Genomic DNA, 16,079 nt, shown 5'->3' on the forward strand with positions numbered 1-16,079 from the left:
ATGAAAGCTCAGATGGGCCAATCTGGAATCCTGCTCCTTATGAGGTCATAAGGGGAAAGGTTACCTCCCCTTTCTCTGCTTGGCCCTCCCAGAGAATTTGGCCCACCCATGAGAGAGAGACATCATGGCTTTCAAACGAGCAAAGTGGCAGTTGGCCAAGGCCACCCCCCCCCCCCCCTCCTCCTCAAAAGTTACAACCTCAGAAATGGCACGTACCAAGAAAAGCTCATTGTGGGATTATCTCTAGTGGCTGCTATTCTGCACCAAGGCTGGATTTTGAGAAAGAGACTTCAGATACAGTATTAGGGGACCACTAAGGCCTATATAAAAGAGACTTCAGATACAGTATTAGGGGACCACTAAGGCCTATATAAAAGAGACTTCAGATACAGTATTAGGGGACCACTAAGGCCTATATAAAAGAGACTTCAGATACAGTATTAGAGGACCACTAAGGTGTATATAAAAGAGACTTCAGATACAGTATTAGGGACCACTAAGGTCTATATAAAAGAGACTTCAGATACAGTATTAGGGGACCACTAAGGTCTATATAAAAGAGACTTCAGATACAGTATTAGGGGACCACTAAGGTCTATATAAAGAGACTTCTGATACAGTATTAGGGGACCACTAAGGACTATATAAAGAGACTTCAGATACAGTATTAGGGGACCACTAAGGTCTATATAAAAGAGACTTCAGATACAGTATTAGGGGACCACTAAGGTCTATATAAAAGAGACTTCAGATACAGTATTAGGGACCACTAAGGCCTATATAAAAGAAGGGTTTAAAGTTCAGTAAAACTTTTTTACGCCAAATCCCTACCCTAGCCATGTTATGTGACTCACAGATAGTAATATCTAATTTCAGACAATTTTTGATTGTTATGAAGGTCGTGACTTTGTTCCTTGGCAACTATCATGTTTTTACCAAATGTACAGAGTTTTAGAAATATTATAGCAATTTGCTTAAAAAGGTGTCTATAAAAATTGCTACAAAAAACCAATGGGGGAGGGAATTGATACAGCATAATATCACGATGTTGTTCATGGCAGATTGATACAGATTGATCTTTCAAATGGCACATGAGAATTTAACTTGAATAATAACATCCTTTGCTTTTCAGAACACTAGATGGTGCAATTGTTTTTTTAGATGAACAACAAGCTAAATGAATCTTTTTAGACAAAAAGATTGCCATTTTTCTTTTGGGGACATCATTTCGGATATACTACTTAAAAAAACAACAGGGATGTCTTGGAAATATTAGAGTTGTGAGGGAGTAGGGGAAGGTGGAGAACACCTAGTACTCACTAGTAGTATAATAGTTAGATCTAAGCACATACTTAGACTTGTCTTTATTAATCTTTTTGGGATGACTCCCGCAAGGAAAGGAATACACACACACAAGTGTTAGTGATACCTTATTGTATACTAATACATACAGTAGGCTCACTGGTTCTTCACATCACAGAATTGACGTCAAGCTCTTCTATTAATATATAACCAGTAAAGGTTGTTACCTCTAATTCAACTTCCTGTGGTATACAGTTTAGTAATAATCATTGACACCATGATCAGGCCGCCCTGTGAGCTTTTCAAAGGGACTCTGTCATCATGTAGCCTCGCCCCCATGCTCTTATAATCAGTCACTTCCGCAGACACACACACTGAAGCGGGCCACAGGGAGCACAGAGCTGCAGCCACACAAGGGTTGGGAGGTGTACACAGAGAACAGAACACAATGATGAGGGTCCGCCTGCAAACTCTGATAACATGTAAGTGGACTCTGACACCAATGCTTGCTACTTGATGTGTTGAATTTCCTTAAAGTCCAAATTGTCTTTGTCTTTCTATGTGGAAGATGTGTCAACGTCTTGAGCAAGTCAGAATGTAAAGAGCAGTAGAAGAAGTATTCAGATCCTTTACTTAAGTAAAATTACTAATACATGTTTTGAAAATTGTACTTAAAAGTATGTGAGGAAAATGTAGTTGAAAGTACATGTATGCAAAAAAATCCTCACATTGTAAAAACTGGAAACAGCTCTGTCAATCAACTAGGTGTTTAATCTCATCATTTCAGCTGTAAAAGTAGGCCATTATGTCGTTATGTATTTATAATAAAACATCTTAATCTATAAAGTACCTAGTAGCTAATGCTGTCAGATTAATGTAGTGGAGTAAAAAGTAAAATGTTTGAGTAGAAAGTGGCATGAAAAGAAAAGACTCAAGTAAAGTGCAAGTACCCGAAATTTGTACAGTTCTTTGTACATAGTATAAAAAAAAAATTGCCTAAATTGAAGAAAATGCTGGCTGAGTGAGGTGGATGGAAGGCAGACGTTGGAAGTTGACAAGCCTCCTCTACTACTGTGTGAATTCTGATTAATATTCAGGCTCCATTGGAAAAAAAGTTGTACCTCTCACTATATGATGTAGCTCAAAACTCTTGGAATTATTCAAAATGTCTCCAAATTTTATCGAAGTTGCTGGTTGGGTGAGACAGTTTCCTGTTTACAACCTAAGACACGCTTTTTTCAAGACGTTTTTCACATTTCAGGTTACAGCATCTTTCAAGATCATTCATTTTCAAGAGATTTCTTTATTTAAATCTCAAGCCGGCTGTCCCTGGTGAGGGTTGACATTACACAACCCAACGCTTCCTTGTTGTGTAACGCTTGGTGCTGAGCTCCAAAATGTTGAAAAAGTACAGCGGAGTCTTCGACCCTTACTAATTGTGTGATCGTTAAACTGATTTGTGTAGATGGCACACTAGAAAACACTGTGCTGTTTCCAAACCTGTATGTGTTAATGGAGGTCCTGAGTCACAGGACAATGTGTAAATTAGTCCAATTTATTTCTGACTTTCCGACTCAGGATGATGAAAAGAAAAACCCCTTTATCAGTAATTTCCAGTAGAATTGTTTTGTGTCTCTCTCTGAGACTATTCAAAACACCAATGTAATATCACCAGTAATATCTGATCTCTCTGTACTTTCTGACTTCCCACCTTGTAATTTTTCAACCACCCCCGATCTATGGAATCTATTTAAGATCTATTAAATAAATCTCTACAGTTTAGAAATATATAGTTAGATTTTTTTAAAGGCTTAGTCTTAACCTACAACTACTGGTCACTTTAGTTTGGAACATACAGTACTCAAACCGGGAAATAGTGTCTTTGTTGGGAACTATTTTCAGTAGTGGATCAATACACATTTAGTGTTCTAGTGAGTATTAATCCCAGCAAGATCAGTTTTTTGTCTTTTCATAGGATTTATTTACAATAAAAAAAGATTTAAAATTTTTTTTTTTAGTATGTTTGATTTTATCACAGTATTGTAAATATGATCATACTGTATGTATACTACATGTTCAAAAGTACTTGGAAACCGGAACATCAACACAGTCTCGAGTCAAAACCCAACACTAGGTCAGGTGCCTTTGGCGTTAGTGACCAACGCAAAAAATTTCGATGGCACTTTTACAGATAAAAATCACGAAGTGCTTCACAATAAAGTGAAAAACAATGAATAAGAGATACAAAATACAGAGGAAATCATACAGTAGGTACATAATATCAGCCATTTAAACCCTTGTCTAAATAAAAACCTAAATAGCAAAGTCGTTTGAAAAGAACTCAATCAGAAGCAAGGGGCTTTCAACTAGTTCCAGTCTAATCCCACCTGCTGCAATATTTGACACTCTGGGTACTCCTTTGACCCTTTGCGTCACTTTTTGATGCTCTGGGTCAAGGTTGATTTGGCATAACTTTTCAACATGCGAGCTAAAACCACTTAGTTATGGTAAGGGAAAGATTGTGGGTGGGTTTCAAATTTCAAGACCAAGCGTCTGTATTTGACGAGTTGGGATTGAGAATGGGTTTGAACATTACGCCTATATGTAATTTCTTAGGATTTAATTCCAAAAGCATCGGCATTAATATGAATAACAGCCTCTGCTCCTTTGGAAAGGCTGCAGGTTCAACATCCCGCCAACCAGCTGCTATCCTTGCCTTGAAGCTAGCTAGCTTCACATCCGCCCATAAAATGAAGTTATTCACACAATAGAGTAACATGAGCTATTTAAATTAGCTGGATAATTTGCTCTTAAAAGTGTGTCACTGTGTGTACTTTGTCCACCGCAATCCCCACCAATCGGTCCCCTAGTTAGAATACCTTAAACTTATTCTTTGTAAATCTTTGTAATCCTTCCCCGAAAAAGCCAAGCAGCTTGCCGTAATGCACCATCCAAATTATTTCTTCATTGCCATGCTTAGCATGTAGCGGGCTAGCTCGAGGTTTGTTGCCGTTTCCTGATGGGAACGGAGTTTGAGAACAGCAACACACAGAGAGCGGAAGGTGAGGGTCAATTATACTGGAAATGTACTTCGGTGGGTCCAGACTATGGGGACCATAACAAAAAGAATCGCTGTTGTATGCTTTAATATGTGTGACACGTTGCTGCAGGAGTGTGCTTTTAAAAAAAAAAAAAAACAGTTGTTTGTTGAATTGCAGGTCTGCTCTTGTGCGTTGCACAAACATCTTCACAATCTCCCTCAACAACAGATCTCCCTCAAACAACCACAGTGAAATCCATGACCAACATCAGCTCCCAGCCTACAACCGGGAAATCAACTATCAGCAACACGAATTCCACCTATACAACCCCCTCCTCCGACAATACAGCTACAGTGACAACTGCTTATGTCACCAGTGTAAATTCCACGAGTTCAGCTCCGTCCACCAATGATACAGCTGCAGTGACAACTGCTTATGTAACCACTGTCAATTCCACCAGTTCAGCGCCGTCCACCAATGATACAGCTGCAGTGACAACTGCTTATGTTACCAGTGTCAATTCCACGAGTGCAGCTCCGTCCACCAATCACACAGCTGCCAACCCAACTTCAGCTACCACTGAGAAGAACAACACTCCAGACACAGCAACTTCTACCATGTCCGCTTCATCTTCTTCCTCATTCCCATCATCCCCATCTAAAACAACGGCCACCCAGGCCTCCAGCACCCGCATAACCAGCCCCAGCACCAAGACCACCCAACTACAGGAAGGACACGAGTCCAAGGCCCTGAGCTCAGGTACGCAGCAACATGAACGTCTTTGGTTTGTTTTTCACGTCTCACAAACAGAATGTTAAAAAAAATGATCTGTGTGACAGTTTAATCAAATCAAATCAAATTGATCAATTTACTCATGCAATCTTTATTTCACAACTCATATTGGAAGCCAAGTTTAATATGCAACTCAATATTTATGCAATATATAGAGTAGGGGGTCCCTGCATGTCTTTTTCAGATTGTCATGGTCTAGATGATGGCCCTCTTTTACAAGTTTAATCTTTTTAATAAAAAAAAGATTCTACACGAACAAGACCAAGGGGTTTATTCGCAAAGAATGAAGCTCCTGTTCACAAAAGATATGTTGCTGTAATATCATCCCACCACAGCATATCAGCAAATATTCAGCCAAATAGTTTGGAGAGCAATGTGTGTTTTCTTTGGATCTGATTGCAATCATCCATGTGGAAAAATATAAATTTTGCTTTTGCACCAAAACAAAAGCATTTTTCAGGTTAGTGATGTTGTTGTCTTCAGACCTCTAGACTGTAAAGTCAGGTGGCGTGACTTAAAGCTGAGGACAAACACAGGTGAGCTGTCCCTTTCACTTGATGAAATTTAGAACATTCAGCATCACATGCTTGAGGTAACGTAACGTTGGATTTGAATTAACACAATCTTTTTCTAAACTTAACCCTCCTGTTGTACTCAGGTAAAATTTGACGCCTTTAAAAAAATATCTATATCTGAAATATGGGTTTCTTTTTAACTATATAACAAAAAATGGATTGGATTCCTTGCAACACTCTTTGCAAATAAAATTAATCACTTTCATTCCTCTGATCTTAACTATTAGTCAAAATAATTTATCATTTCTCAACCACAAGCATTAGGTATAGTTCTATAGAATGAGGGTTATTGACCATGAATTCCAAAAAGTAGTGTAAAACTAAAAAGAAAGTCTGAAAAAGGGTCAAAAATGTCAAATCTTTGTCCGTTTTGGACCCGGGAGGACAACACAAGGGTTAACTGAAGTAGTTTGGTTGCCTAAACATAACCAAACTGCGACCATTTCACAACATTAAAGAAACTGTATGTTGAAAACCACTTCCAACGTTTTGTGGTTTAGAAATGAGCTCACATAATGTTCATTTGGGTAGGAACAAATCAACCAGCTTGTTGTGTGGTTTAAAGGGACTTGTTGGACTAAAAGGACTTGGAACGAAAGAAGAATTTCTTGGACCCAACATAGTCCAGGAATTTTATAGGCCACATACATGTTGGTGCTAGAACTGCAAAAACAGCTTTCTAAACTATGAATCAATGTGAATATAGCAACAGAAGTTGCATTAAGGTAAGGAGTTAGGGTAATCACACCTCTCTGATTTAAAGTCATATGGCAACATGCAGAGATCATGCATCCGGATTATTAGTTCCACCTTATCTTTGCCCTCCTTCAGCACTCTGTCGATCTGTGGTTAATATGTGAACACTCTTGCACTTCCTTGTTTACTTTACAGCCGAGCCAGTTCTATCATTCGCAACTCTGTTTAACCCTCGTGTTGTCTTCCCGTCAAAATTGAAAATCAATCAAATCAACTTTTTTGTACGTTTTTTCAGCATGTCACATTTTTTCAAAGTTTGTCACATTTTTTGATGTTTAACACTACATAACACTAACTTACTTACTTTAGTTTTACAGTTATTTTTGGAATTTATGGTCAATAAACCTACAATTACACCTAATGTTTCCTCAGCGGGTTTTCTGAATTAATTATCAATGAAGGGCAACATGCAAGTACTTATTGAGGCCAGTCTGACATTAGAAGATCATCTAAACCAGTGTTCCTTAACCCGTGTGTTGTCTTCCAGTCAAAATTGAAAATCAACACTTTTGATGAGGCTTTTTTTCAATGTTTGTCACTTTTTTTACATTAACACTCTGTAACACTAACTAACTTACTTTTGTTTTAAAGTTACTTTTAGAATTTATGTTCAATAAACCTCATTTATAGGAAAAGAAACCTAATTTTTGAGTTAGAAAAGCAGAAATTAGGAATTAATTGGACTAAAATTAAAGGAATGGATGGTGATGGATAATCACAGAGTGGAATATGTCTACTTTTACTCAATACTATTTCAAAACCACTTCAATTTTTTTTGTCCAAATGCTATACAATTAAATAAGACGCCCCCAAATTACCCATCAAAATCACCCCAAAGAGCATTGTGTGGAATCTGTTATGTTATTTTGGGTAATTAAAAAGAACACCGATACGGGAAAATGGGTCATTTTGACCCGAGAACAACACGAGGGTTAACCACTGACTAAGAAATCGTTCCACCCACCTAATGCCAAACGAGTTCAAACATCAGCCAGCTTTGTTCCATGACAACTTGAATATTGATACGTAAAAATAGACCTTCAGCCACGTACTTGGTCCAATTTCCGACAAGGAGATTACTTATTAATACATAAGCTCAAAGGTCAGCATGGTCTGTTGAAAAAGGAATCTTAAGGCCATGGCACATTGTGAGGAAAAGTGGCCATCGCATTTAACTGACACACTGAGATTAAACTCAAAAGCATAACACAGTTGAGAGCCACATACTGTATGGGTCGGACCAAGGCGTGTTTAGATGGTGACAACACTTAAAACCTCATAAAACTTCTGAAAATTCACACCTTATTTGCTGGATCGTAAAAGTGGATAAAAATAAGACAGCACTCCATTTTGAAAGTTTATTGCCACACAGCGGACGTTTTGGGCAGCACCCATCCTCAGTGTGTGCACAGACAATTAAAAAATTGGCGAGGAGCTCCTGGTTGCTATGGGAATGGTTTATGGTAATGATGGCCAAATGAAGCCTCATGAACCAGTGTCTTTATTTTCCGAGCCCACTAGATGGCGCTCTCTGTTTAACAACGGGTTGCAAATACACTGAATTCCAACGCCTTATGCCTTTCCCTTAAAACCAAGAGCGCCATCTAGTAGGCTCAGAAAACAAAGACACTGGTTCACGACGCTTCATTTGGCCATCACTAGTTTACGGCTGTGTTCATTCAAAACAACGAAGGCGTACGTAATAGACAGATGGTTCATCCAATCACATGCCAGGTATTGTTTTCAATTACTGTCTCTCAGATAATTCTGTGTAAAAGGGCAACTATTTTTAGCAAGCACCTTATTTTTCTTATGTTTTTGTGTCTAATTGACTGATGGGAACAACAATCTTTGACATTTGTCCAGTGTTAAGCAAGATCGCTGCTGTCGGCAGTGTGCAACAAGCTACAATGGAAGTCAATAGGGTTTTTGTGGAGCTTGTATTTACGCTCACACGTGCACACGCCGAGGAAGGGTGCTGCCCACAACCTCCTATGTGTGGCAAATTGGAATTCTGTCCTAGTGTGACCATTGTTCAGATATTCATGGTTTCCAGACGATCAATGCTAATGACTTGGGTGATCCCTTGACTTTTCATCCAGCGCGACCATGAGGTGATGTATAGACCTACATTTACATTGCAGTATGATACTGGTGTGGCCGTGACACTTTAACTTTTGTTTTACTGTTGTTTGTCTTACATTCCCCCTGTGTAACACCAGCAGCTGTCAGTCAAACAGAGAAAGGGGAGAGGGACGCGTCCCTCCAGCCGACTGACACCAAAAATAACTCAGATATTTCCCTAAATCCCTTTTTTATTTCTTTTAATAAAGAAATACAAAATAGCAACACATTTAAGAAACACATTAACTTTATTTAAAACGGCAAAAAGGATCACGTTAAGGGGTTCCGGCACTTTTGGGGGCGAACTCTAAGAGTTGATGATGTATCAGATGCATTAGACTTATTGTCTCTCTCTCTTTATCTTTCTCTCTCTCCAGGAAGTATTGCAGTTATCATGTGTGCGTTCATCGTAATCGTCCTCCTAGTGTTGGTTGGGCTGTACTACTACAGGATCCGGTGAGTCCAAACTCAAACAAATCTCCTACAAAGCACTTGCATGGTACTGTAAATGTCCTCAAACTCAAGTCATTACACTGTATGGGGAAAGGCAGATTATATTCATATTCAATTTAACCCAAAACAGCATATACAAACGTGTCCCTACTCCTAGTCCCTGACTTAAGGCCCAATCCTTTAAAAGCAGAGTTCACCCAAATCCCATATTTCTGTATTCCAGTAAGAGCGTGCGCCCCATGGAGGCTGAGGCCCAGGTTCAAACCCGACCTGTGGCCCTTTGCTGCGTGTCATCCCCCCATCTCTTTCCGGTTCATCCATTGTCACTCTGAAATAAAGGGACAAAATCCCCTAAAATAATCTGTTTTCCTTCCACAAACTGATCCCCGCTGTGAACAGGTTTAGGGATTATTCTGACAAAAGTATCACACTAAAACCCGTTCTCTGACCAAATTCAATTCAACCAATGGGATTATTTCAACCTTCAGCTCAGCTTTAAAATGTTTGTATAGCCAAAAGAGCAGATATTTTGGTATCTTTATTTCCCATTAACCATTGTAAGATTACTGTACTACTACTACCACTACTGCTACTGTATTACTGTCTGTCTTTGTTATTGAATATACTGGAAAGGCAAGGCATCTTTATTTGTAGAGCGCATTTCAGCAACAGAGCAATTACCAGAGACTACCTCCACACTAATTAGTCAGTGATAGTGTTGCCTTTCGTGATCACCCCCAGTGTCACTACCCTTCACGACTCTATTTTTTAGAGACGTTACCTTTCAATTCAATTTTATTTATAGTATCAATTCATAACAATTCCTTGGACTAATCTTCACACTAATTAAGCCGATCTAGCGCTGCCATTCGTGTCTACTTAACGACCTTCTTTGCGCAATTTTCAGATCTTTCGACCATACACATTCACACTTTTTCTTTAAAGTGATACCGTTCAAATGTCTCTGTCTTTCTCTGTATTACACAACCTTTATACGTATATTTCCCCTCCTCAACAAAATTCATCATAAGCAATTGAACATTAAAGAAATAAAACCGGTAAAACACATGTACCGTTTCAGTCTGTCTTTCTCTGATTCCCTGTCACATTTCTTTCCTTTTTTCTCCACTCAACTTCATTTCTCACTTTTCTTTTCTTCCTCTCCATTCCAGACACAGATCCTACGGCCCTCTCCTGGAGAACAGTGAACGCACCAATTTTGGAAACTTCGCCAATCCAATGTATGACCCTTGAATCTTAACTCTTGACCTCTGGCTTGGGAAGAGAGCCTCCAAAACCAAGTTAGGGGAGAGGAGGGGGTCCTCCAATCAGATTCTGAACATAGTCTGTTAATAGTGCGTAAGGATCAAGCGATTGAAAAATGCAAAACAAATGTGACAAATGTGACTTTGTTTAAATAGCCTCATTTTTTGTAGTCAACATAGAAGGACACAAAGTTGCAGTATTAACTCAGGGTAACTTTTTTAATTGCTCTGGCTGCAAAGATACAGCACAGAATTATAGGACCAGAAAGGTGAAATCACAGTGAAAACAAGCGTGTTCATCGGGGTTCTCATGCATCTCACAGTATATTTGTAAAAAGGAAAAGTTGTGGATTAAAAAAAATACAAATTGTAAAATGTGAGGAAAGGTATTTAGGAGTGGTAATAAATGACAAACATCTGACAGTGACAAGGTTTCACTGTCTCACAGCAAAAATGGAGAAATGAAGTAAAAGAGAAATGCTTGAATTTAGACAAGAACATACAGTTCAAATAATCGGTCAGAAGACACAACACAAACGCTTCTTCTATACTTAGATACTTTCTTCCAAGGCAGAAATCATAATATATTTTGGAGGGGAGGCATCCCCAGCCAGCAACACAAATTTCAAAGCTTAGAGAGCACTCAACTACACATTTCCTGCTTTTTAATGTACTTTACGATTCCGTAGATGAGGGGGAGACATCGCAGTTTGGATTGAGAGCCATTTTTATTGAGAGGAAAACCGAAATGGAATATGGAGAGTCTGGGAAAGTGCTGAAAAAGGACGGCAACGACATTTAACGACACTTTTATCGAGTTTGGAAATAAGATTGAGGAGCATCAAAATACATTTAGAAAAAAAAAACACAAGACTGTGTGTGATGCAGAATTCTGAAAAGATATGGACCATTTTGAGCGTAGAGGTAAAAGCTTTTTTTTTTTAAGGCAAGCGTTTCTATATGTCGCCTATAATCTGGAGAGTAGAAACATTTCATGCAACACAAAGTGGGCATCGTTAGCGTCAGTAGCTATGACGACCCAGACAGGAGCTAAATTGAGGAAAATATAGATTTCCTTAATTCATTTTCAAATAAAGTTTTTTTTTTATAAACTAAGTGGTGCAGAAACAGAGAGGGAGACTAGCCACTAAAAGAACAATCCCTGTTTCAAGCCCCTGGTATTCATCCTTCTGAAGTGTCCTTGAGCAAAAACACTGAATCCCCTCCTGCTCCATGTGCCGCTGACCTTTGACTTCTCTGTGACTGAGCCACAAAGTACAGCAATCATTTTAGAATGGAGGACAGAAGACAATTGAAGTCACATTACATGTGGTCTTGATGAAGCGTGGGGCAGGGGATTGGGTCTCTCCCATACTTGATAAACCTTTTTTTTTTTATTTGTATTATCGAATGTTATTAGTGTTGTGTTTTCATGTGTCTGTGTGATTTTGCTTTGCTGAGCAGCTTTGCCAGACTGCACTTCTGATTGTAATTTTCACTCCATTATTTCATTTGATGTTTGTTTGCATTAGGGTGAAAAATACCGTAACATTTCATTGAGTGATATGATTGTATTCAATTTTTTGTGCAATAAAAGTGATAAGGTCAGTCTCTGCGATGGTTGTTTAGAGGAAACTCAATGATAATGGCATGACAAATACAAGAACACGCACCCATTTGTAGTCTGTTGGTCCAACAACTTAACTTGGAGGTATTGCCATTACGTTTGATCCAGACATCCATGATCCCCAGAGGATGAATCCTACAGATTTTGGTGATCCTCCTGTGCCCATGAGGTTGACATTTACAACTTTGATTTTCATTTAATTGGTTGCAGACATAAGATGTTGTCTTTTTGGATCTCCTGACTGTTCATTGGGCACCATGATCACTTCAGAATATGTCAAGTAGTTTGCGTTATGACTAAATGCCTGTGGAACGTTCTCACCACCTTCAGCAATCCGTTGAAACAGTTAGTCTTTGTCAAAAACAAAGTGCCCAAAAAGTTGCACATCAAAAAAGCAGTTATCCAGTTAGTACATTAACAACTCGATGTTGGAATTACTGTGCGCCAGCAAACAATCAAACAAACATTCACAACCAGTTTCTGCTAAAAAGCTCAATGGCTAAGAAGGAAATCTATATTAATATAACAAATGGGATTAGGACCTTGACTTTAGTCTTCAAATTGAAGGCCCTACATTGGCCAATCGTCGTGGTGCCATCAAAGCCTCTCAGGTAATTGTATTAAAAACTAAAATTTGTCCACATATTGTAGCTCAAGGAAAGTTTGTGGGGTCATTAAAATCAAAGTTCATCCACTGTCAAGTTATGACATGTCTATTAGATACTGTCCATTTAATTTGATATTTCATATAAACAAGTGGAGAGTTCACAAAAAAGCTAACTTTATCCCTCAATCGTCACATATTGTACAATGTAGTGTAATTCTATTACTGCAGTTAACCCATTCTAAGTATTAGGAGCAGTGGGCAGCTACACATACAGCGTCCAGGGAGTAACTTGGGGTTCAGTGTCTTGCTCAGGGTAGTCTACATCCACGACGTTCCAGTTCCACGATTGCGCCAGCAGTGAAGCAGGAAATTCCACTGGACGCATGTCTTTTCGCCAATGTCAGTTTCCTGCCTCTTTCTTTGAGTTGCAATTTTAAATCCAGGATTTTTAGGGTAAATCCAGACAGCTAGCTAGACTATCTGTCCAATCTGAGGACTATGGTTACCTGGTGAACATGTTCCTCCAAAACAAGTTCCTTCGGAGGCTATTTTGCAGAGGCACCGTGCAGAGCTCAGCGTTGCTCATGACTATTTTGATTGGTTTAAAGGAATGCCAATAAAGCAGAGAACGTTTTTCTCCCATCTGGGAAGACTGTGTGGACTAGCCAGACCCTCCTCTGCAGAGTGTGCATGATAGTCTGGCAAAGCCAGGCTATGCTCAGAGATACTTTGGTACAAAACAACCCTTTTTTTCTGGCAAAGTAGTGCTGAAACCAGCCTGGTCTCACAGAATTCCTTTGAAATAATGACAAACTTACCAACGTATTGTGTGGTGGTGGCACGGAATGTGTAAAAGTACCGTGTGGCCACCATGGACAACAATACAAAACTAAAGTCAATGAGAAGATGACTTAGCAACAGTCAAACACTTGCACATATTAATATATGTAGTCTAAGGAATAAAATTCAAGACCTGTCTTTATTTTTACAATTGAATAAAACAGACATACTTATGATTTCTGAAACTCATCTGGATCACTTCATAGATAATTCAGAAGTGGATATAGGGGGGTTTTCAATTTACAGAAATGATAGAAACAGATTTGGAGGAGGTGTAGTCATTTATATGAGAGATCATTTTCCTGTTAAAATGAGACATGACTTAATGATTGATGATGTTGAAGTATTATGGGTACAGGTACATCTTCCACATTTGAAACCTATTATTCTTGGTTGTTGTTATAGGCCACCTAGTGCCAGGATACAGTATGTTAATGATTTATGTAATATGCTAGATAAGGTGACTGAGGAAAACAGAGAGATATATTGGTTGGGAGATTTAAATATTGATTGGCTGTCTGATATTTGTCCTTTGAAAAACAAGCTTAAAATCATGGCTGACACTTGTGGTTTATCTCAATTAATGGATCAACCAACGAGAATTTCTAGTAACAATACAGGATTTTTAACTTCAAAATGTATTGATCACATTTATACTAATAATCCTGATATGTGCTCAATACCCATTTCTGTAACAGTTGGCTTTAGTGATCACAACTGTATTGCTGTCTCTAGGAAAGCTAAGCTACCTAGAGCCTGTCCTAAAATTATTATGAAAAGATCTTATAGGGTATTTAATGAGAAGTGGTTTTTAAATGAATTGGATAATATTAAATGGAACTTAATAAGTGACATTGATGATGTTGATGCATCCCTTAATTTATTTATGGATTATTTTATGGGAGTTGTTAACAAGCATGCTCCATTAAAGAAATGTACAGTTAAAACCAAAAGTGCTCCTTGGGTTGATACAGAGTTAAGGAGCTTAATGAATCAAAGGGAAAAGGCTAAAAAGGTTGCGGTTAATTCTGACTCTCCTATGGACAAAAAATCGTATTGTATTTTAAGAAATCAGGTGACCAAGGTAAATAGAGTGAAAAAGAGAGAATATTTTAAGAAGAGAATTGAAGATAGTGGTACTGATAGTAAGAGAATGTGGAATGTACTCAATGAAATCATGGAGAAAAAATATACTTGTACTTCTTTTATTGAATTTAATGGTGTTTATTTGACTAAGCCAATACAGATTGCAAATTATTTAATGATTATTTTGTTAATAAGATTGCTAATTTTAGAGAGACGATGAAATACACTGTGGATTACAACTCAGTTGATCTTATTGAAAGGTGTATTATGCAAGATAAAAGGTGTAGTTTTGAATTTCATCAGGTTAATGTTGTGCAGGTGGAAAGGTTGTTGCGATCTGTGACTGTTGGGGGGTCTGCTGGTACAGACAACCTGGATAGTTGGCTGTTGAAGTTATCAGCTGGACATATTTCTAAACCTGTCTGTCACATTTTCAACAGATGTTTGATTAGTGGTGTTTGTCCAAAACTTTGGAAGGAGGGCAAGATAATTCCTTTACCCAAAGACACAAAATCGACTTTCTTTGGTTCAAATAGTAGGCCTATTAGCATCTTGCCGATTTTAAGTAAATTATTGGAAAAGATTGTATTTGAGCAAGTGCAAGATTACTTTTCAAACAATGATTTGACTACGATGTTTCAGCATGCTTATAGACGTGGTCATTCCACCTGCACTGCAATGACACAAATGTCGGATAGCTGGCTAACATCTATTGACAACTCAATGCTTGTGGGTACACTACTACTAGACTTCAGCGCTGCCTTTGATGTGATTGACAATGACATTTTGATTTCTAAACTTATTAGTTATGGTTTTACTTTCTCTGCAATCAAGTGGTTTAAGAGCTATTTGTTTGAGAGGTCGCAAAGAGTTTATTTTAATGGTGCTTTATCTAGTAGCAAGTCCCTGGACTGTGGTGTTCCTCAAGGAAGTTGTCTTGGACCTTTGTTATTTTCAATTTTTACAAATGATATGCCGTATATACTAAGTAAGGCTAAATTGACTATGTTTGCTGATGATACTACTCTTTATTATGCAGCCCCTACATGTCTAGAGATTAATCAGGTTCTGTCTAGTGAGATTAGCAAATTGTATAATTGGATCAAAACAAATAAACTTGTCCTAAATATTTCAAAAACTGTGAGTATAATATTCGGTTCTAAGTATAGATTATCTGATAATCCCAAAATTGATATACACGTAAATGGTCAAAATGTTCAGCAAGTAAAAAAGGTGAAGCTTTTGGGACTTTGGCTTGATTCCACATTGTCATGGTCGGATCATAATAACAATGTTGTTACTAAAATGGGCAGAGCGGTGGCAGTTGTTCGTAAATGTGCACAGTTTTTAAAATTACAGTTGTTTAGGCGTGTTTGTTCATTGGTTTTGTGTCATTTGGATTATTGTTCTGTTGTATGGTCTGCGGCATCAAGCAGTCATTTAAAAAAACTACAAGTTGCACAAAATAAGGCTGCAAGACTGGTTCTTGGTTGTTCTTTGAGAATTAGGGTTGCAGAGATGCTTGAACGTCTTGCTTGGTTGGAGGTCAAGAATAGACTATCTGTTAATATGTTAGTATATTTTCATGGAATTATTAATACTGGGATTCCT

The 16,079-nt window shown here is 38.2% G+C and overlaps 1 protein-coding gene across 1 annotated transcript; it reads left to right on the top strand.

Annotated features, from left to right (window-relative positions):
* The first annotated feature begins 1,660 nt into the window (after window positions 1-1,660).
* On the top strand, window positions 1,661-10,669 carry parm1 (prostate androgen-regulated mucin-like protein 1). The gene is made up of 4 exons (XM_034896734.1): window positions 1,661-1,784; window positions 4,521-5,102; window positions 8,968-9,046; window positions 10,216-10,669. The coding sequence occupies exons 1-4, from the start codon at window positions 1,751-1,753 to the stop codon at window positions 10,295-10,297; spliced, it is 777 nt and encodes a 258-aa protein (XP_034752625.1). The 5' UTR covers window positions 1,661-1,750; the 3' UTR covers window positions 10,298-10,669.
* Window positions 10,670-16,079: the final 5,410 nt, after the last annotated feature.

The sequence above is a fragment of the Etheostoma cragini genome, chromosome 16 (assembly GCF_013103735.1).
Source record: "Etheostoma cragini isolate CJK2018 chromosome 16, CSU_Ecrag_1.0, whole genome shotgun sequence".
NCBI classification, from domain to species: Eukaryota; Metazoa; Chordata; class Actinopteri; order Perciformes; family Percidae; genus Etheostoma; species Etheostoma cragini.